Source organism: Ammodytes marinus (genome assembly GCF_949987685.1).
Source record: "Ammodytes marinus genome assembly, chromosome: 20".
NCBI classification, from domain to species: domain Eukaryota; kingdom Metazoa; phylum Chordata; class Actinopteri; order Uranoscopiformes; family Ammodytidae; genus Ammodytes; species Ammodytes marinus.
Window position 1 is genome coordinate 6,193,001 of NC_137224.1, and position 26,723 is coordinate 6,219,723.

General features: G+C 40.8%; 1 protein-coding gene across 4 annotated transcripts; it reads left to right on the forward strand.

Annotated features, from left to right (window-relative positions):
* Window positions 1-1,973: 1,973 nt before the first annotated feature.
* On the forward strand, window positions 1,974-25,998 carry eef2k (eukaryotic elongation factor 2 kinase). 4 transcript variants are annotated; one of them, XM_080049542.1, is made up of 20 exons: window positions 1,974-2,178; window positions 5,528-5,797; window positions 6,948-7,007; window positions 8,377-8,477; window positions 11,734-11,794; window positions 11,919-11,956; window positions 15,156-15,327; window positions 16,440-16,589; window positions 17,039-17,171; window positions 17,261-17,388; window positions 17,774-17,960; window positions 18,286-18,350; window positions 18,677-18,754; window positions 19,201-19,257; window positions 19,446-19,526; window positions 22,080-22,211; window positions 22,766-22,954; window positions 23,045-23,169; window positions 23,336-23,514; window positions 25,173-25,998. In XM_080049542.1, the coding sequence occupies exons 2-20, from the start codon at window positions 5,540-5,542 to the stop codon at window positions 25,280-25,282; spliced, it is 2,304 nt and encodes a 767-aa protein (XP_079905668.1). In that variant the 5' UTR covers window positions 1,974-2,178; window positions 5,528-5,539; the 3' UTR covers window positions 25,283-25,998. The 4 variants fall into 4 exon arrangements, with proteins under 4 accessions (XP_079905668.1, XP_079905669.1, XP_079905671.1 ...); XM_080049543.1 differs by having other exon boundaries at window positions 1,974-2,155; XM_080049545.1 differs by lacking the exon at window positions 19,446-19,526.
* Window positions 25,999-26,723: the final 725 nt, after the last annotated feature.

The window sequence follows — 26,723 nt, forward strand, 5'->3', positions numbered from 1 at the left end:
TTTAGGGCGAATCACGTGACTGATGACGTTCGAAGACTCGTTTGTTCAAGAAATGCTTCTATTCGGTCATGGGTATTGTGGATCCACTCGCACTTTGCGGGTTAGTGTTGGCGATTTGTTGGTTTGGGAGTGATGTAGACGTGGATGTTGTATCAACTTGCTGTGACTTTCTTGTGCACCACCTGCCTCATCTTTTCCATGTGAAAGAGTGTTATTCAAAGCAGGAGAAGTTGTTTCCAAAAGGGGAAATTGTCTGAACCCCAGCACAGTGGAACAAATTCTGTTTCTCAATAAAAATTAATCAAATCCTTAAATTGCACAAGCACATTCACTGCCCATTACCTTGTTATAACACATCGGCAGTTTGAAAATAAGTATTCCTGTCATTATGAGTAGGCTAATTCAAAGTTTGACAAAAAATATTTATTGATAGATTTATTAGATTTCTATGTAGCCTATTATCATGTTTCATACCCATAATAATACACAAAACTAAATATAAGTTGTATTTATATGAATGAATACATGAACAATACATGAAATGCATTCATTAAGATGTATTGATTTAATTACTTGTCAGCCATTCAGATGGCTGTACTGATGCAGGACAGTATTGAGTGTAGCCTATTACAAATTGATATAATGATCTGGCTATTTAACACTGTTTGACCAGCAGGTTCAAATGAAGCCTCGAGAAATGAACCTTTTGTGAACCATTTGGCTTGAAGGCTTCAAGGCTTCAAAAAGCTCGCCATCACTACCTAATACAGCAATGTGTAGTCGGATATTCCTGACGAACCTCTTCAAGTTTCCACATGGTAAATACAGGCCCAATCCCAAATGACTCCCTAGGCACTCCCACTCCGTGGGCGAGTGTCACTCGCTGTGGAGTGACGGAGTGACCCTCGCGGCTGTGGAGAGGGGGAGGGTAGCCTATAACAACGGTGCGGCTGTGGAGAGGGGGAAGGTATAAACATAGACATAATAACATAGGTATAAGCCCTCGCCTTTGTCAGACGGAAACAGGAAGTTTGTTAAGTCTTTATTTCTCACCATTAATTCCACCGCATTTATATTTTAAACAGTTATATTTAAATTCGGTAACGATAAGAACCTTGTATTTATTAGGCCTGTTTTGCTGTCACTTTACCCTCAATCTAAGTTATTTAATGCTTAACCTGTACACAGAACATTTCAGAAAGGCTATTGATGATAATCGTATACAAAGCATTGACCTGAAACACTCTTTAGCCTACATTCATAATAATATACCCATGTGAGAATAAAATGTAGTATTGAATAAAAACAAACTCACTCCAATGCTTCTTTGGCTGCATAATTTATTTTGTTAAACATTTTCTAACTGCATATTCTAAATTTTACCAGCTCAGTAGGCTATGTAGTGGAAAAACGGGTGGGTGTTCGATCCGCTGTTTAATTAGCCTATCCTTTTAGTTTACATGCACAGCAGCATACAAAACCAGGGAAAAGAACAATAGTCTGCTAAGGCATGTAGCCTATTCCACTTGTCATGATACGTTAATCTGCCATTACGACCCCAAATCGCGGCAGTAGCCTAAATTAGCGTGCATAAATTATAATGCAATGCAAGGGTGGTCATAAATAAGAAGTCATGAATAGACGCTGCGGCTGACTGACTGCGTTAAAGATGTTGCTCCGTAGTCGTAAAAACTGATTTGAAATGACAACACGGACCTAGGCTAGTAGGCAATGGGCACTAGCATTTTCCATTTACTGTTTAATTTCTAATACAATTTTTAAATTGTCAGATTTAGAAGTCGTTTGAAAATGTATATAAATTGATATGCCTTGCCTTTTTAGACATATCCTTGGAAGTCTTTTTACGATCATGTGCGTTCATTGAGTGTTGTTTTTCCGATGGCCATGAAGGCAGCATGAGGCGGGGGCGTGGCTGTCAGAGAAGAGAGTCGTACGTGCAGAGGGCTCAGGTCGCTGTGGTGGACGGTACAAACACTGCAGCGCGCTGTCAGTCACGTCCCCGGACCTTCAGGATACATCGGGACCGACCCAGTCTAGTCCGGAAAGCAGAGTTAAACTGAAACTGCTGCAGTTCTGTTTCTTTAACTTTTGACTGAAGCGAGAGACAGACAGAAGATCGAAGTGTCCATTAAAGGTGTGTCTGTGCCTTGTTATAAGGTTGGTTGTTATTTTTCTTTAATCTTACAGCAATTGGGAAATAGACCAAACATAAGTTAGTTTTTTTGCAGGGATGACATCGTATTGCAAGATGCTGTAATACAATATATTACGAGTTTTCCGCTGCATGATTATGGTGGTGGCACGTTGTATCTCCTGAGTGCAGGAACTTTAATTTCCGTGCTGAGCTCTGCATTTCTCTCCTGCAGCCAGTCTAAAAATGCGCACACACAATTACCTATAATTACAGTGAAACAGTTGGGTGCTTTAAACCTGCAGTGTGTAGAATTTTGGGTTTTATTTTGTAGACTTCGTAGAAAATAATTATAATATCCACAAGTACGTTTAATTTAGTGCATAATAGCTAAAACATTTTTTTAGAATTTTTTTTCCTCTTAGAAAGGGTCTCATATATGTCCATATTTCTCCATACCTTGGACCAAGGCATTGGCGCCGCCATGTTGGAAGCGTCATGGTTGGAATGTCATTAGGTGCATTGTTAAGAATTTAGAATTGTTCTTGTCCTTGAATGCCACTGTAGCTTCTGTTATTATTCAAAAGGGGTGGGGTTATGTCCATGGGTTACCCTAGGTCCATGGGGTTACCCAGGGAGCGTTGCATTCTAGAACTTTCTAGAATTTTCTAGAACTTTCTTGATGATGTCATAGTACACACTGCACCTTTAGTTAGTTTTTTTGCAGGGATGAAATCGTATTGCAAGATGCTGTAATATAATATATTACGAGTTTGCCGCTGCATGATTTACATGGTGGTGGCACGTTGTATCTCCTGAGTGCAGGAACTTTAATTTCCGTGCTGTGCGCTGCATTTCTCTCCTGCAGCCAGTCTAAAAATGCGCACACACAATTACCTATAATTACAGTGAAACAGTTGGGTGCTTTAAACCTGCTGTGTGTAGAATTTTGGGTTTTATTTCCTAGAAGACTTTGTAGAAAATAATTATAATATCCATAAGTAGGCCTACGTTTAATTTAGTGCATAATAGCTAAAACATTTTTTTAGAATTTTTTTTTCCTCTTAGAAAGGGTCTCATATATGTCCATATTTCTCCATACCTTGGACCAAGGCATTGGCGCCGCCATGTTGGAAGCGTCATGGTTGGAATGTCATTAGGTGCATTGTTTAGAATTTAGAATTGTTCTTGTCCTTGAATGCCACTGTAGCTTCTGTTATTATTCAAAAGGGGTGGGGTTATGTCCATGGGTTACCCTAGGTCCATGGGGTTACCCAGGGAGCGTTGCATTCTAGAACTTTCTAGAATTTTCTAGAACTTTCTTGATGATGTCATATTACACACTGCACCTTTAGTTAGTTTTTTTGCAGGGATGAAATCGTATTGCAAGATGCTGTAATATAATATATTACGAGTTTGCCGCTGCATGATTTACATGGTGGTGGCACGTTGTATCTCCTGAGTGCAGGAACTTTAATTTCCGTGCTGTGCTCTGCATTTCTCTCCTGCAGCCAGTCTAAAAATGCGCACACACAATGACCTATAATTACAGTGAAACAGTTGGGTGCTTTAAACCTGCTGTGTGTAGAATTTTGGGTTTCATTTCCTAGAAGACTTTGTAGAAAATAATTATAATATCCATAAGTACGTTTAATTTAGTGCATAATAGCTAAAAATTTTTTTAGATTTTTTTTTTCCTCTTAGAAAGGGTCTCATATATGTCCATATTTCTCCATACCTTGGACCAAGGCATTGGCGCCGCCATGTTGGAAGCGTCATGGTTGGAATGTCATTAGGTGCATTGTTTAGAATTTAGAATTGTTCTAGTCCTTGAATGCCACTGTAGCTTCTATTATTATTCAAAAGGGGTGGGGTTATGTCCATGGGTTACCCAGGGAGCGTTGCATTCTAGAACTTTCTAGAATTTTCTAGAACTTTCTTGATGATGTCATATTACACACTGCACCTTTAGTTAGTTTTTTTGCAGGGATGAAATCGTATTGCAAGATGCTGTAATATAATATATTACGAGTTTGCCGCTGCATGATTTACATGGTGGTGGCACGTTGTATCTCCTGAGTGCAGGAACTTTAATTTCCGTGCTGTGCTCTCCTGCAGCCAGTCTAAAAATCCGCACACACAATGACCTATAATTACAGTGAAACAGTTGGGTGCTTTAAAGCTGGGGTTGAGAGTTTGCGAGAAAACAGCCGTTGGTATTCCAACAGCTGTTTTCCCAACGCTCTACCTGCTGTAGCTCCTCCCTCCGAACGACAGCTATGCGCGTTCATGGGAATTCAGTTACATTGACAGGAGACAAACACCATGTCCGATTCCGAGTCACCAATGACACCAGAAAAAAAGCTAGATTTGTTGCTATTTTGAAGAAAAAAAAAGTCGCCAGGGGGGCTGAAAAGTTGCTAAGTTGGAAACACTGAGCACAGGACGAGGTATATGGCCAGCGGACGTCCTGCTGCTAGGGTCAGGCAGCCTAGGGGCAGAGGAAGGGGCAGAGGAAGGGGACGAGGTCGGAGAGGTCTTGACGTGATAGGGCAAGAGGACATGGCCCGTGTGGAAACACTCCGACTTTACTCTGGTTTTATTTCGAGCTCTCTCCGTCTCCCTTTTAGCAGTTAACTTTTCAACATTCGTCTTTCCTCGTTTTTGTTGGTATCCGGGGAATGGTAAATTGAGGGTTTGTTGGTGAAGACATGCTACTCGCTGTCCGCCGTAGTAGTGCCAAACAGTAGTGTCAGACTGCTAGGGTCGTGAACGCTCACGCAACTGACGCATCAACGTCGTTAAAAAGGTGAACGGACAGTCCCACAGCCAATAAGAACGGAGAATCTGACCTCGCTCTGATCGGTCAAAATTAACATGAGCGGTGGCAATTTTTGGGCGCAGCACACAGAGGCAGGGGAGAGCAAAGTGACACTTTACCTACATATAGCTGAATGGCTAATATGACAGTTTTGCCAAATATTACAGTGAAAAAATGATCAACCCTAGCTTTAAGCTGCTGACTAACATAGATGCCATGAGCTAAATTCCCTTGCATGCTCGCCACGTATTGCTTTAATCCACACCATATACGTACACATTTGTATTGACACATTCATTGTATGCATGTGCTGAATATGTCATGGTGCAGATACCCCAGATAACTCACATTTGGCACACACAAGATGGCCAGATGTGCAGCCATGAAGCAGGCTTGTTTTCAACACACATATAGTACAGTAACAAAGCTGCTGCCAAACAGTAACTCGTAAACCCTGTTTATGTGGCTCTACTTTTCCACTCACCGCTCCAGACTGCTCTCTCAGCCAGTCTAACCCTCACTCCTTTCTGCTCTCTCTCTTGTCAACAACACAGCCATCAGCCATCATGGAGGACGACCTGATGTTCAGCATGGAGGAGGTGGAGGATAGCGCCAAGAGACCCTCCTCGGTCCAACGCTGTGCCACCAGGCAGCAGCGGGCCTCTTCCCTCAGCGACGCCAACGCTAGCGACGATGAGGAGGACAACTACATCTTCTCGCTCCTGGACGAACCCTCCAAGGAGATCTGCAACTACATGAAGCATCTGGTTAACAGTAGGCTGCGACTGTCAACCTCTCTTCCTAAGAGCCACTTCAAGTACAGGGTGAGCAGCAGTTTCAGATAGCCTGCAGATCTTAAAGGTGCACTAAGGCCCTGTTTCCACCTGGGACTATAATGTGGTTTTAGTGATCTGATCAGAGGTGGACAGCTCAGTCCGTGTGTTCCCACCTAGCAGTAACACATGCGACTTCTTTGTCCAGCTGTGATCCAATTCCATTTACCCGCTCTGTATGTAAATCAACACATACATCATTTCCATTTCCATTGCTGTTTTTAACCGGTGGGGTTCAAATATGGAAACATAAAGAAAGGTTATAACAAGTTAACATTCAGGGCTGTACAGTGCCACAGTTTTAATCGCATTTGCCAATAAAATGTATTACGTGCAAAGATAATTACAATGCTAGGTTGACGAGATAGGCTACTGTCTCATTTAGACACAGAGCGATGCACAACACTGCTTAGAGGGCTCTACATTAACACTCGCCAAATACAGGTAAATAGTCTAGACGAGTAAATTATCAAGCTGCTTTGCTTGCTTGCTTTCTTTATATGTCCATGACTTTGGCTGGTGAAAGATTTGTGCTCGCTGTGTGGCTATTCTAACGTCTGCCTCTGATAAACTCTTGCCACCAGTCCACGGCTTTCTATATTAATGCAGTGTGTTGTGCTCATGCATGATCATAAAACAGTCATTTCTGCACTGTGAGAACAGCACTTAACCTTATAAGGAGAGATGCACGTCTGCACACACACACACACACACACACACACACACGCACCAGTACGTGCACTATTTGTAAGTGTGTGTGTGTATCGAAGTGGAAAGCTGGTCAATCACCTCAACTGTACTCTCTCTCTCTCTCTCTCTCTCTCTCTCTCTCTCTCTATAAAGGAACAGGAAGTACCAGAGTGTGGCTTTCAGCCCATGTGATCGCTCTGCATGTAAACACGTCTCTCACTGATACTTAAAGCTTGATTTAGCGCAGAGTACTTTTTATCAGAGACACCACGCGCCAGCCAACTGTGACAATGACCTTTTTGGCTTTTAGTGTAGTGCCGCTGGTTGAAACATCAAAAGAATTCATGTTATGTTCAATATTTGAGGATGTCATGTTGTGAATGTCAGACTTATATGCTTTCTTTCTCGTTTGCTGACAAAGCTGTCCATTTTCTTCACTTTTTTCACATAGAGTGAAACAGAAACGGTGGCAGAACCTCTCTCATACAAGGTTTTGTCTGAGAGCGCAAGGGTATGTTGCAGATCTTCCCTCTCTCCCTCCTTGCCGATCCCCATCCACTCCTCCACTCTGTAATTTACTACCATTTCCCTTCACTGGTTTGGATTTTTTTTCTTTTTCTTTTTTTCTTTTATAGCAGCATACTTTCCACCTAATCTCATTTCCAGCGTCTCTCTTTATCTCTCTTTACCAATGCTATCATATCCTTATCAATGCATTGTCCCTGCCTTCCTCCTGTAATCTCTTTCATTCATCTACACTAACAAACACCAAAAGTGTTTACACTGCTTAACCAAACTACACTGCAAAAATTGTAATTTTCAAATGTGCAAATTTGCAAATCATTTTTCCATTTCATTGTTGTTTTGGTCTTGTTGAGCAATTTTTTATTATACTGTAGGTGCTGCTGCACTAAAAAAAATTCTATAAAATGACAACAATCCCTTAAATAATATGCAGTTACTAGGTATATGTATTTCTCTGCATTTGTGCACCACACCAGGCCTTAGCAGTTGATCCTAAGTTGACATAAATTATGACAGTAACAGACGTGACACAAATCCAGCTACCTTCATTTAAACATGTGGCGTACGTGGGGGACACGCGCTGCTGTACATTGCTGGATGGGTCGGGGTTTGGGTAACTGGAGGTGGTTCGGGTGACACTTGATCTGTTGTTCCTCCCAAGAAAGTTATTTTTTGCAAATGTCACTGCTGCAGTTGGCCATGAAACATCATCACATGGTGTTCACATTCAAATGATCTAGGTCATTAGGTAATGGCTGCCCTTGGTTGAACCCCACTTAATGCAATTAGTGTGAGGACTGTCTCATACTAAAAACAACAACAACAACACAGGTTTTCATGATCACTGCATTAATTGGGTAGATTTTCATGTCATTTCAATGACCGCTTGGTTCCTTTGTTCCTTATTTGCACACTGTTACACCAGTGACAAGCCAAATAGGCTAGATGTCATCTCAAGAGCCAGCTCAAGTGTACATTGGCGTGTCCCTAAGTTTTGTTGATAAACCATCTGCACCATCTGGTTCCCTGAGCCCTAAGGTGATTTACATGCATATACTTTAAAGAATGAGGGGAAGTTGCACAATGCAGGAACTGTGATATTTTTATATGCTCCACAAGTGAGCACAATGCAGCTATTTAGAGGGATAATATGACTGGGCTGTGCAGAAAGAGCACTAAAGAGGTTTTGAATTTGCCTATTTTTGTCCAAGCTAAATTTCAAGCTTTGTTTATTCGAAAGCTCCCCCTGCTGCTTGTGTGATTTAGTGAACCCTTTTTGAAAACTGACTTTTCCATTAGTTTTGCATCAAATCAAATAATGGCAGCTAATGATTTGTGTTTGCTCATGGTGACAGGACGCGTGGAAACGTGCGATCGAGAAGGCCAAAGCCATGCCCGACCCCTGGGCACAGTTTCATATGGAGGAGATCAAGTCCGAGTCCTGCATTCGTTACAGGTACGACTGACCCAGTGCGCCTGTGAATCAACAACAGGCCTTTTACATGGCAGACTTGTAACAGAGGTTCCCACACCGGTTCAATCTTGTTTCCCTTTGTGCAACAGCAGGCACAATAGCATTATCCCAGGACTAGTTCACCTAATTGGAATTCAGCCAAAATGGATGCAATCAATTGCATCTGTGCTACGATAGGTCCAAATGTCTGCTGTGAAAAAGGCCTATTGTTGTATGTTGTAAAAAATATATATCTAATTTTCATTTATTTATATCCTTAGTTCCAAAATTATTATATTTGCTTGATAAGGATCAGATGTTTAATTATTTAATATGCTATTTCTAGCAGTGTTACAAAAATGTTAGTTCCAATATTATAACATTGTTTGACACTTTGAGAACTTGAACTGTCATTGAAGTGGCACCATGCTTCACATTTCTCATAGGGCGTGCTTGTCTTTACTGTTGACAAACATTACTGCCCCTATCACTGGACACAAATTAACGTCTTTTAGCCCATACCTTACTTTTTAATCTCGTAACTGCAGATTGGACACTTGAGTGTGTACCCAGATATTATGACCAACATGACAGCTATCTCCACATCCCCCTCTTGCAGAGTTCTCAGTGCGTGGGCAACGTCAACCAATTAAATGGGCGTGGGCTAAAAAGCAACAGAGAATACAATTCCTTTGCGTTCATGTGTGTATGTGTGTGTCTGTTTGTTGGATATAGGCCTGTTGCATAACACAGGAGAGAGGAGGGATTGTCAGTAGCTGGGATAAGTCCCATTGTTCTCTTTTCACTCCCCCAAGAGTGCCTATTTGCAGACCCATGGGGGAGCGGAGCTCCACCGGAAATACGATACCTGCTCCACCGGAAATACGCTACCTTCTTCTTCGTTTTGTTTTACTGTGTAACCAAGTTTTACTTGTTTACCAAGTGGCCAGGGGCCTATTTCAGGTAGCTGGTTTTGAGGCAACCCAGAGTTTGTTAGCTCTGAGTAAGTGGAAACTCTCGGTTTTCCGTTTCAAGAAGCAGGTTTAGCGCAACCGAGAGTCAGTTACTGCAGCAACATACGCCGTGGGTCTAACCTGCTCGATAGGTGATTTGACCTACTCTGAGTTTGTTTTCATTTTACGCTGCAGCTCCGACTGAAGAAAGAGTGTCACTGCCACAACGCGACCCTGTACAGTTTAAAGCAAAATCCCTCCATAGTTTCCTGATGATTTTACGTTTGATCGATCATTTATCTGATCAGTAGCATAGTTCTCAGCCCTTGTGCCGTTCATATGCGGCCACCTTACTCATCGTGAACATGCTCTACATTCAGATTAATAAACCTATTGTATTGTATGTATCTCATTATTTATTTATTTATTAACAGGAGTTTTTTAACGTCAGTGCCACTGAACATGGGCTATAACTCAGGTTGAAATGTAATTCTGTGGCTGCACGCGATCGTTACTGTTCACTTGCGTAATCACAAAGTCACAGACGAGCCTCGTTAAATTGCATAATATGAATATAGAAATTATATAATAAGTAAAACTGTGATTACTAGAGGACAAGGGATCTGGTAATAAATCAATCAGGATCTACAATGGAAACTGTCACCTTATGTGTCAGACGTTATGTCTTTCACTCCCCACTTTTTAAAATTAGTTATTTATTTTAATGTGGTGGCACTTTTTGTGTTTTATTTATAAATGATTGACCTACTTGTGATAATTGTGAATTAAAGAGACGGATTTAGGAAGATGTACACAAAGCTTTGTTGCTTCATTCATCTTCTATCTCAACATCTACATTTTACCACCGTTCCTGGCCACTTGGGACCGGTAACAAACTGACTTATTTTACTGTCTACTAGCACCATAGCCGGTGGAAACTGTGTCTTGTTATTATTCACCGCTAGGTGATCGCCGCCTGTAAAACAAAACGAAGAAGAAGGTATCGTATTACCGGTGGAGCTCCGCTCCCCCATGGGTCCACAAATAGGAGCCTCTCCACTCCCCCTCTCCTCTTTGGATAAACCCCCGTGGTATGAACTTAGACTGGATAAATGTCAATGTACACCGTGTTCCCAGGCTGTGAACGGTTTGTTGGCATGAAGCGATACGTTTTTGGACGGGGAATAAGGCTCTGGGAAAGCTTAATAATACTGTGCTTGCAGTTTGAAGGCGTTCAGGTTACAGCAGTGACGACACCTATACACTTCCCTTGGTGTATTCATTAACTTGACACTCGTAGCCAAACGGACACACTGACCTAGAAATTCAGTGTGCAGACATACACAACAATATTGACTGTATGTTGAGTTCTTCCCAGGCTGCATTCTTTCTTTAACTCCAAATCTATATAGCCTCTAGTCCAAAAATAAACTGGCAAAGACGAAATGGCTTCTTTTCTTTACTTCTGTTCCCATTGCTTTTTTTCCGTAAAGAAGGAAACTAGATGTTTAATGTGCCTCCGTGATAAGAATTTCTAATGAGCTGTTGACAGACGGACTCTCTCACGGAGGCCAAAGGGCACAATGTGGGCTGGAACATTTATTGTTTATTGGATAATTCTATATTTATTGTGTTCTTTTTGTAACTCATGGGAGCTTAGAGAGCTTAGTTCTGTAAACATTCTAGTGTAAGGGATTCATATTGTTACAGGTGGAAGTAAAGACTGTTGTCGTGTTCTTCCCACAGAGCAGGGTCAGGGGGTCCTGTCTTTGAACTATAAAACACAGCCACAGATGGACAGTCCCACAGCCGCTCTGCTCCAAAGGAGACAGTGTTTTACAGAGCTGCAGTGCACTTGGTTCCAGAAATAATAATGAATGTTTGGGCTGCAATTTAAGATTTTTTTTGAAAATAGATTTACGTCTTGAAATATTGAAAATTAAAAGGCTTATTGTCCCAGCGCCCAATTTGACTTCTTGTAAAGATCCTTTTTTGTGAGGCCAAAAGTTCCAAACCCAACGTTTACAATGTACACCATCTTGGTTTAGGGAGTTAGCATGCTAACATTTGATAATAAGGAGTAAACACGTACAGCTGAGCTGAAGCTGACGGCAACAAGTTTAGTTTTGCAGGTGAAGTTGCACAGCTAAATTTGCTATAACAAAAAACTTTATATTTGAAATAAATATATATATAATCTAGTTTCTTTTGAAGAGTATCCAACTCACTTAGAGAGCCTAGTCTGGATAACATAATCAATATGGCCTTTCATCTTCTTTTAACTAAATCCACTTGTTTCTCTGCAGGTACAACGCCATCACAGGAGAGTGGTCTCAAGACCAGGTCAACATTAAGATGGCCGACAAGGTATCACTGTTCTCTAGTGGGGAAAAAAGACCTTGTTTCCAATATTTAAAAAAACAGATGTAGTGGAGAGTCTAGATTTTATTATCTCTTTTCTAATTTATTTCCCATGCTTTGTGTCTCACAGCCATTTGGGAAAGGTGCCATGAGGGAGTGCTTCAGGACGTAAGTTGAATTATTTCCGTTCACTCATCAGTTCCCATCCAGCGGTTATTGCCCCTTGTGGTTTAGTAACCGAGACCCATGTGGTCTCCATGTAAACAGGGCAGAGGAGCACATATCTCCTACACTTCAGGGCCCGGTTTCCCGATAATGTCCTCTCTTAGCGAGCTACGAAGACTCCTACGTTATGACTTACCAAAGTTGTTTACCTCTGTAGTCGTGGTTCCCGAAAGGTCTCTTAGGAGAAACACTTCTTACGTCGTTCGTACACTGCTGAAATCGATTGCTCAGAGTTCGATTATCCATTTCCTGCTCATTTCATGCGCAGCTGCATGACAACACTATATTATAAAACGTATTGCAGTCTTTGCGAATAAAAGATTGCTAGAAATCCTTCTAGACCGAAACATTTATTTAACACTAGAAGCGCCAGCGTTCTCATATAAATATGCTGCATAATCAAATCTACCTGTGCATTTCTACTGTAATATAAAGTCATAAATTAGTTTGTTTAATCATCATCTGTGTTTTGGACCTCTTGTTTTATAATCTAAGTATCTTTAAGAACACTAATCACGTTTCGTGGTGGGTCAGTAATGAAACTGAAAGTAGATATAGTATCGCCAATAGCCTATATCAATAAAAACAGACGGCCAAAACAGCGTCCAAATGAGCTAAAATCCTAAATACAATAAACATTAACATGGCACACTTATTTTAAGGTAAGATCTAATTGATTATTCATTAATTTTTTCACACATTTACATGTTTTGAGGTGGAGGATCCGATGCACTCTGCCCGGCTGCTGTCAGCTGAGCCGGACGAGCCGCGGTGAGGAACACAGTGCGGAGGTTCTAGTGTTAACCATGGTCGAACATACTACCATAGCCTATAGGCTACTGATTTAAAAAAATATATAGAAACAGCGGAGGAGATTAAGATTAAGATTGTTTCCAATTTTGGAAGAAGTTTTTTTGTTGAAGAAAACTTCACTATAGTCAAAAAATTAAAACAACTCTTTACTTAGTTTCAAAAGACAATACAGATGATTTTGGTCAGCATTCATGCATGGAGAGAAGACCATAGCATCCTGCTCAGAGCAATGCCAGGGTCTTGACTGAGTTGTAGACACAAAATGAGCTGCCTTATACACAATGGTTGACATGGTCAGATAGGTAGGTTTTTTTTTTTTTATGCTTTATTGATAGTGTAGAGACAGAGTTGAAATGGGGCAGAGAGGGGAGTGACATGCAGAGTACGACCGCGGGCTGGAATCAAACCCGGGGGGGACGCCCTACCAACTGAGCTAAGGGCGCCCCCTATCAAATTTGGTTCTTGATGACATCAATGCTAATCTGAATCTGGGGGCTTCCAGGATGGCCCACACCTAGGGTGTCAGCCCAATCTGACTGATTTAATTACAATAGAAACTCCAGACAAGATACATCAGTAGTCAAGATTAGAGGAAATACACTTCATACAATGATCAAATAATGAATGTAGGGACAAGAGTAGAATTAAACTAATCAATATAAAATTGGCTTCTACACCAGCAATTATTTTCTTCATGAATGACTTTAAACCATTGGTGAAACACAACAATGGCAATGTGGCAGTTCCATGCGCAACAGGGATGTCACTCGTGCCCGTTTTTTTACGCATGGTGCTTTAACGGAAGGATATGTGGGGGTCTGTATCTCTGGCGATGCCACAGCGATCGCAGGGACTCTCACTTGTGTCATTAAACTTATAAATCTGACTGGGTTTCATGTCGAAGGGACACAGCGATGACTGTATTTAATAACAAACTGATAGAAACGATCCGACTGTAGAGTGTAGGCTACGTATAAAGTATTTTCATATTGACAGTCGCATCCATTCAGTTAATGCTGATTGTCAAGTCAGTTAGATGACTAAAAAGTACTATAGTTCATATAGTTTGAACACTTTGTGAATCAGAGTGAATGGTATTCTGCTAAAATATCAAATAGCAAACTTTAAATATACGTGATATACACTATACAGTTGGATAGTTTTTAACTGATTGTTATTTAATACAGTCATCGCTTTGTCCGTTTGATATGAAATACAGTCAGATTTATTAGTTTAATGACACAAGTGAGAGCTGAAACATCACTACGGTAGAGCTAAGAAGGCTCTGCGGGCGCTCCAGACCAACCTTGCCAACGTATGACGTACGAAAGAGATTCGTAGCAAAGAACGTTTCGGGAAACAGGCGAAATGTTAAGTAGGAACTCTAAGTCTAACCGGCCCCAGCCTATTAGGGCTCCAGGTCCACATTCCTCACATATCTTTCTCTGACTCGAGAGGATTACTGCTTACGTATCAAGAAGTTGGTCGCGAAGATATTGTCGTAGAAATTTGATATACTACAACTTGTAAGAAAATACAGTAAGACCAAAACTCAACAGAGTTAAAGTATTTAATCAAAATGGATAAAACAAACAGAGTCAAAAAACAAAACTGTTCAGCCGAGCAGGGTCAACTCCTTCACCTAAAGTTGGTTCAAGAGACTGACAACATTCTTGTTGCCAGTCAGAATATTTATACAGGGGTTTAATCAATGAGTTCATTTACTCAGAACACAAAATAACGCCACCTCACAAGTTGGGGACTTTAGACAGAGGAGACACATGTCCCACTGAAAATAATTTTTCCATCACAGATATACCATTGACCCATGTCTGTTATGTCTTCTATGACGGCAATAAGGCTTTGGTTTTAGTGATTCCCTGTTTTGTTTGTTAGTTTTTTTTAAAGCGTGTGGCGTTATTGGAGAAACACTGCCATGTTTGGGCTTCTGTATGACATCATAGAATGAAAGAGATAAGGGAATTACAGCCTTATTGTGAATGTTAAGTGGGAAATGTAAAGAGAGAAGCATCCATCAACTCCCACTTCACTTGTTTGCGATATCCCACGGTGATATTCCACTCTGACAAAACCCAGAGCTTATTAGTAAACCCCCACAGGCCCTGCAAGCCCAAACAAGATATTCACTCAAAAAATATCTCTGTATGTGGCTTGTTGTTCTTGTTGGGTTTGTACCTAATGAAAAATAATCACTTCCTGTTGATTCTACGAACAAAAATGGCTTTACGTATGTATTTCCAAAATGTTTTCAAGATGTGGGAGTAGCTGTGATGGTAATATTTCACTTTTTGCTTCTTTTTCCATTTAGGAAGAAGCTGTCAAATTTCTCACACAGCAGCAACTGGAAGTCAGCGTCTAACTATGTGACCAAGAGTTACATGGAGGAGGTGGACAGGAACGTTTACTTTGAGGACGTGAGGCTGCAAAACGAGGCCAAACTCTGGGGAGAGGAGTACAACAGACATAAGCCCCCCAAACAGGTACAGCACAAACATATGTCGGTGTCAGTATCATGTGACAAATATTTACAGAATCGGTGACAATCCATGGAAAGCGCTTTTTTTTCCTTCAGTGCTTTCAGAAGTAAATCCTGCATTGGGAAAGCTGGAACATGAGAATGAGCAACATTTATGAAAGGGATTTGCTTGAACATTTACTAAATAGGATGAATGGATTCTCAAAATAGTCTCAATTATTTTCTCTCAAACTAATCAATGAATTAGTTTATCGTTTCAGCTCTTAGATATTTCATCTGGAAATGTATTTGGATCTGCATCAGAAACACACGAGAACAAACAGCGGAATTATGGAAGGACTGTTAACAGTTATACTGAATTATTTTCCAAAGTATACATTTTCAATCACACTCATACATGTGCAACCTTTTATCTCATAATGTAGCTTTAAAACTTCGACATATAACATGTAACATCTTAACAAATATTGATTATTTATCAATCATTGTTAATATTGATTGTTGGTTCAGATTACTTTTATCCGTTTATATTTCTTATTTTTGTCACAGCTTTAAGGTACGAACACACCGCACTCTGCGGCGCGGCCGCGCGAATCGCAGGTTCCGCGCCGCGTGATCATATTGGGTCATATTGTGTCCGCCGCCCGACCAGAGTAGCCTTCTCCTACTCTGGGGATATGCTGGCGCTGGTGCTAACCGGTGCTGAGAGCACCAGTCTGCTGTGCTGATGGTGCTTTACCCATGCTAACCGGTGCTAACTTGGTTCATAAAGCAAAACTGATAGCTGTACACAGCAGGCAACAGACACATAGGCTATTCACAGAACGTATGGGAGCAAACTGTGACTATTATGTTTTCATCCATCTTAATTTCCTCTGTCAGTCGTCCCGAAGCGAGTGACGTCGGGAGGAGCTCAACGCTGATTGGCTATCGCGGCGCGGCCGGCGGCAAAAAGTTCAATATTTACAACTCCTGCGGCGGCCGCGACGCCGCGCAAAATACATTGACTTTCTATGTAAACTCGCCGTGCAGTGTGTTCGCACCTTTAGGAGCCACTTCACATACACACATATTGTTTTAAGGTATTCTCATAGTTTGTCCCTCTCTTCCTCTCAGGTGGATATTATGCAGATGTGCGTGGTGGAGATGACCAACAGACCAGGGAAACCTCTCTTCCACCTGGAGCATTACATCGAGGGCAAGTACATCAAATACAACTCCAACTCCGGCTTCGTGAAGGACGACAACATCCGACTCACTCCACAGGTGGGTGACGTGGCCTTTTTGCATTTAAAGCTATTGTGTGTAACTTTATCATGTAAATGAATGTCGGTTATAGTCAAGCCATTTTCAAATGAGTTGACTCAAAGCTGATTAAGCCTATCAGCTCCACAAAACCCTCTCTGTATTTCTCAGTATGTTAGCGTTTACAAACTAGTGTCGGCCCCCCCCCCCCCCCCCCCGACACTGGCACTAGAGCTCAAGAAGTGCCCACGAAATGTTTCAGTTCAGAAACAACTTGGACATACAGCAAAGGGTATAAAATCAATGCATTATCACCAAAAGGCTTCCCTCATGTAGATGCACCAACAGTTGTTGTTAAAACTCTGAATTCCTCCTGGGGATGAAAGAAGTTACGCACTATAGCTTTAATATATATTTTAAAAACCACTCCAATAAGTTTGCATCCTTTATTCCTTTTTGTTTTACCTCAGGCTTTCAGTCACTTCTCCTTTGAGCGATCGGGACACCAGCTGATAGTGGTGGACATCCAGGGCGTGGGAGATCTCTACACGGACCCTCAGATCCACACCGAGAAGGGGACTGACTATGGGGACGGAAATCTAGGTACAGTTCCCCCTTTTAATAGATGTCGACAAACTGCTGCTGGAAACTTATGTGAAGAGAATGATCTTTATACTACGTGTGTGTTCCAGGTGTGCGGGGCATGGCGCTGTTCTTCCACTCCCACCTGTGTAACAAGATCTGCAAGTCTATGGGCCTGACGCCGTTTGACAATGCCCCAGCAGAGAAGTCTCAGCTGGACTGCACCAACAAACTGCTTGTAATTTTAACATCTAATAATAATAATAGATTTAAAAAGGGCCATAAATCGACTGTGGTTTTTTTGGGTTAAAATATCCATGAAAGTCCATTAGATAAAGCTAATAATAAATCAAAATGGGAAAATGTTCCTAAGAGTAAAAAAAAAATAAGATTTGTTGCATCTCACGTTGTTGACAGTAGCTATATTTAGCAACAGTTGCCAATCTCTCGCAGCTGCTTTGACGTCCTATTTCCTGTCAGATAATATGTTTTTGATCCACTGACTATGCAGGCCCAAAACAGTCAAAAAGGAACTTTTAAAATAGTTTAAAGCTGCATCCTTCAGTGCATTCCGCTTGTCTACCTACTGTTTCTAAAGAGAGATGTGTCTTGTTTAATGTCAGAAGTCAGCTAAGACGGTGCTGAGGGGCTGCGAGGAGCCCTGTGGTTCCCCTCGTGTGCGCACCATGTCACTAGGCAGGACGCCGCCAATGTTTTCCCGCCTGTCGGAGACGTCTTCCAACGACGAGAACATGAGCGACCTGGACTCCAATCCCTGCTCCCCGCTGGCTATGGGAAGATCCTCCGTCGGTACGGGCAAAACATTACAAACCGCACATGTATAACACTATATATCTTCTTTCTTTTTTTTTACATAGTTAAAGGTGGAGTCCGCAATTCTGGCGGACTCTTGTAGTCAAATCACTGTTTGTCAAAATCAGTGAATATCTCCTCCGAATCTTGATCCTTGACTTGTCCGTACTGTGTGTGCGCTGAAGGGAAAAATCCGGCGTTGACAAAAAGTGATTAGACAACAAGCATTCTCCAGAATTGCTGTCTCAATCTTTTTAAGTGCGGTGTCCTTGTTTTATATATATATATATATATATATATATATCATGTATTCATTTCACAGCATCATTTTTCACCGGGATTTACGAACATGAAAGATTCAACAATAACAACACAGGTGAAAACCAGGTGAGAAGCAACATTAAGTCAAATACTTCCATGTTAAGTCTGTATTTTTTTCAATTCTAATTCTTTGGTCTCCCTGGTGATTAAAAGCACAAGAAAATAAATCTAGGTACTAGAACTGGAAAAATAACAAATAATTTAAGGCTTTATTTAAAGGTTCAAAGTTTTGTCTCTTTAAATAAGATTTTTTTGTCTTTCATACAATACACATGCATAATGTTGATAGTACGAAAAGCATTAATGACCGTCTGTGTATTGACACAAGATGTGAAAGACTAGATATTTTTAGATGCTCCTCAGTTTCCTAAACCTTCTTTTTATTTGTGTAGGAATCTGAAAGCGGTGGCGACAGCGGCTTCCCCAGTGAGAGGAGGAGTGAAGGAGACCCCAATGACCACGTAGACGGGGTAAAGATTACCATTCGACTCTGATTTGATTTTGGCCCAGAAATATTACCACTTGAAGTATCTCTTGTGAGGGCAGATTTATTTGTAACTATCTAATTGATCTGTTTTTCATATGTAGGGGAGAACGGGGTAATCTGAGCCACTTTTTACATTTGCTCCCCTCTAAGCGTTGTTTTGTCTTATTATAAATATAATTAAATTATTAAATTCTCTGTGAGATTAGTTTTCTATTACAGCATGTCGGAATATAGAATTTCCCCGACACCTCTCAGTTAAGTTATAGATGAACAATGCCAGATGCTGTACTTCTCTTGTTCCTGTATATAGTTCACTGCATAGTCCTCAGTCCCCTCAGTAGCTCTTTGACATTTCCCCTCCTCCACTTGAAGTCTGTTATATTTCCTGACAGTAGGTTTTTTTATAATGCATGTTGTATCATCACGTAGGCCCATCATCGCTACCAAAGGACATATTCAGAGTCGGACGAAGAAAGCCTCAGACGGGTAAACAACCATAGTGTGTGAACATGTTCCTCACCAAATCATAATCATCACCAAAAATCCTAATCCTCCTCTTCCTTGTGCCTACTTCATTTGGTCTTTTTACCCTTTTTTTTCCTACTCATCCCTTGCTTTTCACAATGACCTTTCCTCTCTTTGACTTCCTCCTACCCTTTGTGTTCACTCACCAGAGGAAGATAGCAGCTCCTCCAAGAGTCTCGGCAAACTTGTACTCTGCAAGCTTAAATTCGTTCAACCCTGACGAAGAATGGGTGATTATTTGCATGGAAAACCTGGGTGTTTTCCCCCAGCGCATTGCTGTGCAGTCTTATTGCTATGCAGCTTTATCAAGCATGTACAAGATAGTATAAGATTTGAGCATCTGATTATTACACAAGCTTAAAGTCTTCGTCCACTCTTCCTTTATTTATTTTTTTAAAGTTGAGTGAACGAAAACAGTTTGAAAATGCAACAAATATAAGATGAGATTTTGGAAGAGAAACACCATCTACCTCTGTTTCACCAACTCCACCATCTTGCTCTTGATTTTCACCATAATAACTTTGTGTGTGGGTGTGTGTCTGTGTATCTGTGTGTGTGTGCGCACTTGTTGTTCCCATGCTTTGCATCATTTTTGCATTCACTGCGACAACAGGGATGTACTCTTCTTGAAGTCTGTGTCGTTTATCAGTGAAAAATAAAGCAGATTTTACCTTCAGCATATATTTTTATTTTCTGATTAAAAGTTGAGTTAGTTATTCTGGAGAATGTTTTGTGTCAAAATCAGTCAATATCTCCTCACAATGTGCGCTAGCTGTCAGTACTGTGTGTCCGTTGAAAAAAATCTGGTGTTAATACATAAACTAGGTTCTGTAAACTAAGGGTATGTTAACAAAGGTGGTCTGTTTAGCTCCCCAATGTGAGATTGGATTTTTGCCCATTATACTTGGCGAAGGATAGCTATTGGATTTCGCCCAATCAGTGTAGAGCTCTCCAATACCTTAATAGATTTCAGCAAATCAGTGAACAGCTGTCCAATAAGGATATACGATTTCGGCCAATCAGTGTAGAGCTCTCCAATAGGCCTACCTTAATGAATTTCAGCAAATCAGTGAACGGCTGTCCAATAAGGATATACGATTTCGGCCAATCAGTGTAGAGCTCTCCAATACCCTAATGGATTTCAGCAAATCAGTGAACAGCTGTCCAATAAGGATATGCGACTTCAGCCAATCAGCCAACTGTCCATTAAGAAGTGGGTGGGATCCAATGCAGCACTGCATGTCCATGTTGTTTACATTTTGCAAACTAAGCTGTTTGATAATAGCCTACTGATATTCCTCCTTTCGTAATCAAAGTAAGTAACCACGTAATGTTATTACATCAATATTAGCTATGCTTTACATTTCCATTTATCCCTAGCCTAGCACAGGCATTTCGTCTCTTTATTTAAGCAGCAATCATAGCCTAGTTAGCTAACGCCATGGCTGAATACATTTACGTCGGTCAGCATTGAGATGTACAATGTTAACTAATCTATTTCACAATCTTTGGTTCTTGTTTGTTTATGTGCTAAAGTTTAAGTCGTGTAGACATCGTTAGGGGCTTCTTTTATGCACCCAGCACCCGCTCTACACATGTCCGCTCTCGCTGGGTCTCTTGCCGCACTCGCACGCAGAATTCTGTCCCAAACCGGCCAGTTAAAAGCTAAAAAGGGACCCGCTGGTATCGGGGGCAGGGCATCCCGTAACTTCAGCCGACCCCTCCAGCATAATGAAATGACCCCTGACAGTGATGTAGTGGGAATTTTTTTAGGGGGGGGGCGGTATTTAAGGAGTTCATCACAAAGAAAGCTTTATGCGCGCGCACACTGCACACAGGAGTGTTTTGAGTTGACGTCGTATTCCCCTCACTTGGAGAAATAAAAGTCAATTTCCGTGCGCTCCGGTAAATGGGTGCAACGGATCACAGATAAATACTAAATAGCCGGTTTTTACGTCATCACCTTTGCTCTGTGCCTTTTCAAGCGCATCGCGACGAAATGTGCCCGGTGAGGACGAGCCAGAACGTGTCTACTTAATTAGTTTTTATTTATTTATTACAACATTGGAGGCGTTTGTTGGCTTTATTAATGCACTTGTTACTTCTGGCAATAACGCACTTTTAATATTCATTTGCAATAAAATTAATGTTAGACAAATTACACCCGTGCCCGCTGCCCACCTAAAGCCTGTGACGACAGCTGGTACTGGTTGTAATAACTGCAGTTACTGTTTGCATAACTGGTAGAGTATTTATTTTCTCTTCTTATAATAGGCCCATGATTTTCCTGCAACTGTAGCTTTAGCACATAAACATTTTTATTAAATTAATCTAGTTTTAAATCAGCAATGGCGAGCGCTACTTATACTGTTGCTTCAATAAAGAGATTAAATGGCGTTGTGTTAGGGATTAATGAAAATGTGAAGTATAGCAGGGTCATCAAGTGCTGAGTTTCAATTGGAACCAGTGCAGTGCTGAATTTGTCCAACCCACATCACAATGGACAGGCAATCACTGATTGTCCGAAATCCAATCTCCACATTGGACAGCCCATACATTGATTGGCCGACTTGACAGAGTAAAAAACAGACTATCCTTCAACACGCCTATGGTACGTGCACACACAGCACAGAGACATGTAGCGGATCACGAGGAGATATTTTAAAGTTATTTGTCAACAAGCGTTCTCCAGAATTGCTGACTCCACCTTTTTTAATTGTGGCAACATTCTCTGATTTTCCCTTTCTTTCTTGTATCTTCTTAACCATGTTTTCCTTGCCCAGCTGACAGAGGAGAAGTGGAGTTTCTACCACTCGGCTCGCGCTCACGTCCACCGGTCCTCCTGCGTGGCCACAGAGGTGGAGCGACTCAACACTCTGATGCAGAAGAAGTTCGGACAGTCGGTCCTCGGAAAGGTGACTCATTCAGATTGGTTTATGACACGGCAATAAAGATGATGTATGTGACAGGATTGCAAACACTCGCCAGCCAAAGAAAGCTGCCTAAGCATTTGAACCAAAACAAGACACCTGCCATGCAACTAGAGATACACTTTATTTTCAGTCCAGATCCAAACTATTTAACTGACATGTAGCAAAGCTCGCCGACTGGAATTGAACCAGCAATGTTGCGATCATATGGGATGCACAGTAACCATTCGGCTACCATGGCACACTGCAATAAATCAAATGAATTTAGCAGTACTGAGAACTGATTAGGTACTTTTTGACTTTCTATCTGTTTGCTGATGGATTGCAATTAAACCATTTGGTTGCCTTTTGCTGAAATATTTTATTTCTGATGTCAACGCCCTGTACAAAACAACCTCAATGAATCAATTTGCATCATTGATGATTTGGTTCAAAGTGGAATGGGATTATTAGTCCATCTTGGTCTCATCCATCATGGCACACGAATCATAAATACAACTTTTCTCATATCCTTGAATTCCTTCCTTCCTTCATTTCAGGTGCACTTGGCGACGGTGCGGTACCATGAGGCGGGTCGTTTCTGTGAGAAGGACGAGCAGTGGGACCAGGACTCTGCTCTCTTCCACCTGGAGAGAGCTGCTCTCTGCGGGGAGCTGGAGGCCATCATAGTCCTGGGACAGTGCTGTCTGCAGCTGCCCCACCACATACTGCCAGAAGCTGAGATGGAGGTAGCATGACGTTTATTAAGCCTTTTCTCTTCAGATGGTTTGACTTTGGTTTCGTACTGTATTCACTATTTGTTTGTGTGTTGCTGGCAGGATAATGCAGGAAACAGGATGAAAGGTTTCAAGTATCTGCTGGCGGCTGCAGAGGCTGGAGACAGGTCTTCTATGATCATAGTGGCCAAAGCCTTTGACACTGGGGTCAATCTGTCAGCTGACAGGTCAGTCAGTTATTTTATGGCTTCTAGAAGGAAAAAAACACACACACACACAAATCCTGGTCCAACGGTCATGGTAATACTGCCCCCTTGTGGGATTTATAAGATATGCAAAATTGTACCGTGTTTGATGCAATAAAATCTTTTTTTCTTATTTTTTTTTCTCCAGAAAGCAGGACTGGAAAGAAGCGATCCACTATTATGACAAAGTGTTGAACATGACGGACTACGACGAGGGGGGAGAGTTTGACGGGATGCAGGACGAGCCTCGCTACCTTCTGCTGGCCAGAGAGGCAGAGATGTTACAAGAGGGAGGCAACAATCTCACCGCAGACCCACAGAAAGCAGGTTAGACTATGTGCCAAATACAACCTCCATAATATAAAGGAACTCCACCGAAATCAGATTTTTGCGTATTGGACACCCTAAAGGTTTTGTCTTGTTCAAATAAACTACCGTATTTTCCGCACTATAAGCCGCACTGGACTATAAGCCACAGGTGTTAAAATGTTTCATTACCATATGTAAGAGTTCGTGCACACAGGGGATTGTCGGGAAAGAGATGGCTGCTTGAGGAAGCTCCCATTTATTAACATTTCAACAAACAAGTTGCATATTTGCATAACGTATTCAAGTGTTACCATTTAGTGCAATAGTAGCTATTAGGGATGGGCACAAGTGTTTTCGCTAATCGTGTGATCGCTTGCATTACTCGAGGATAAATCGATTCCTCGTTAAACTTTTTTCCATTTTTAGAATGCAACGCATCTTTCTGCAGAACAACGGTTCACCGCAATAAAGCGCTCAATGCTTATTGTCAAACAGTCACAGTTGCCATATGATATTAAGGATTTTTTTCCACAAGTTTAAAACACATTTTCCTCACTGAAAGTAATTAAATAGACGGGCCACAATTTAAACCGATCGATGGGGAGAAAAAAAGAGTAAAAAAGCATGGGCTGTAGTTGTAACAAAAAAAGATAGCCTAGGTCACCATTTAAAATAAGAATGGCAGCAAATAATATAAAATGATTGTCCTACAATTTAAATGCATATAAATAACTCACCAAAGCAGATAGTTGTATATCCAACCGCATAATGCTCACTCCGTGTCCGTGAATAATTACCGCGACTAATTCCTCATTAACGGAACGTTACACCGGTCGGTTTTTCAATCTTATCCCCATATTCCCTATTGAAGGCTTCTTAACTGTTGTTGGCTCGGAGCGAATGTGCCTGAAGTAAGCCTTCTTCTTTACTTTTCTTTCCAAGCGGAGAGCACCTTGCATGCTCACCTGGAGTCTACTCATTACTAACTGAGAGTAACAGGTGTCATCTCTCCTTTTTATAAACGTAACTTTATCATCTGCTTTGAAATAATTGGACAGTTATATTCCTGAAAATTTTCTGGAGAAGAGACCGTGTTCAGCTCCGCGGTGCTGTGGAGAACACAGGCTGCGCTGCGGTGACACGGAGGTGGCAGTTATTTGCAGTTGCTGTTTGACACAACGCTCAGTTTATTGCACTTGCATCAAAATATTTAATTTTGTTAAACTTTTTTTATCCGTTTTGTACACGTATATAACATTTTAAAATAGGGGCGGCCCGCCAGCCTAAAGGCTACAGACACTGAAAAAAAAATAAAAAAGATTTTCTCATCCACCAATCGAGTTAATTTGAAACGAGGAGTACTAGAGTACTCGATTACTAACGCCCATCCCTAGTAGCTACAGAACATATACTGTGCTGTGTAATAACAGGGTCGAAAAATGGGGAAAAAAAATCGCGGTTTATAGTCCGAAAATTATGGTACAGAGATTGTTTTCATTGTAATGAACTAACATGTCACCATTTACAGCACTGTGGCTAATTTTTGTGGTTTATTGTTTTTATATCAGGCTTTACAGGCAATACTTGTTAGTCTTGTGACCCATTAAAAAGCCTTTCATTGATGCCGATAATTGCCTAACATCCATCCTAACCTCTCGTGCCGTCCCTTCCTGCAGGTGATCTGTTTACAGAAGCAGCAGACGCTGCAATGGCGGCCATGAAAGGACGATTGGCCAACCAGTACTACATGAAAGCTGAGGAAGCCTGGGCATTAATGGAGGAGTGATTCTGGATTCACATTTCAATGGGGAAAAAAAATGAAAAAAAAACAAGCTACAAGAGTTAATGTGTTTGACTGATTAAAAAGTCAGGCCAGTTTACATTTAATTTTTTTTTGTAATTAGTATTTTATTGAGTTTTTGTACACCACTGTTAAATTGTAACCAACATTGTAGTTAAATTGCAATTGACATCTTACCAATCATCCCTTAGTGATGTTACATTTTTGAAAAAGAAGATGAAGATTAATATATGCCAAAAGAGGTAATAAGAATGAAGTAGAAATAGTTAAATGGAAAAAAAAGAAAAGAAAAACACACATGGATTGATTTTAAATTTTTAAGTTTACATATTTTTGATTACAGAATTGATTGCCAAAGGTGATCTGCGAGTGTGTGTGTGTGTGTGTGTGTGTGTGTGTGTGTGTGTGTGTGTGTGTGTGTGCGCGTGTGTGCGCGCGTGTGTGCGGATCAGGCTTACATGTTCAGATTTCTGTTCTTTTTTTTCCGTTAGTGAAGCCGCTCTTCCCGACTCTTCTTTTCTTTCATTTCCTGTCTTTGGTTGGTTACCTTTTGGTTAAGGAGTTGTATGAAAAAGATGATCTGAAGAACTATAACAAAGAAACTAGTTTACTTGCTTTTCCCTAAAAGTTTTCGCTCCGTATGTATGTATGGGGAACATGCCTCTGAACATTAAAACTGTAAAATAAAGTTTGCATTACTATTTTTGGGTAAACACGTGTCGTTATTCATCCTGGCTTTTCTCTCTGGTAGACACAAGCTCCGTAATTAAAGGTCTATAAAAGTGCTGTTGCTTCTTCCAGTGAGATAATGTTTAATTGCTAAATATATCATATTACAGTAAATACTTACTGTTTCACATAGTCAAATGTCACTCAAAGTTGTCTTACTTATCATTACAACTTTCTGATTCACGTGACATAATCATTGAACATTTTTAATTAACTGGGTACATTTAGATGCACTTCAGATTTGCTTATATGCCACTTCTCATACGCTTCTGCAACTCAACAAGAAGCAATAATGGCTTTAGCTTAGGCTTATATATTCATGGCATTTTGTATATTTTGATTTACAGCTTATTGATATTTTTATTACTTCTTACTTTGTACTGCAACGATTTCAACTGGGACGAATGTTATCTAGTTATTTTACAAGTTCTAAAGAAGTGTTTACACATAATTCATGTCCAAACAATTACAAGTCATCTACAACTCAGTGTAACATGACTGTATTGATATGACTAATGATTTGGGTTATTTATTTTTTGAATACGTATGTATATTTATATAGGCAACTGTAACTGCTGCATAACGATATCCCTAGACCCTAGGGATGCCAAAGTTACATGTTATCGAGAAATGTCAAAGGTTGGACATTATAGGACATTTTGGAGAGCTCGTACACTGATTGGTCGAAATCCAATAA

Bases quoted from the DNA above. Each gene is read 5' to 3' on its own strand.
- eef2k (XM_080049542.1), top strand. From the start codon at position 5,540: ATGGAGGACGACCTGATGTTCAGCATGGAGGAGGTGGAGGATAGCGCC. The intron at 15,328-16,439 runs GTACAGCACAAA...TCTTCCTCTCAG, and splicing joins GACATAAGCCCCCCAAACAG to GTGGATATTATGCAGATGTG. The intron at 22,212-22,765 runs GTGACTCATTCA...CCTTCATTTCAG, and splicing joins GACAGTCGGTCCTCGGAAAG to GTGCACTTGGCGACGGTGCG.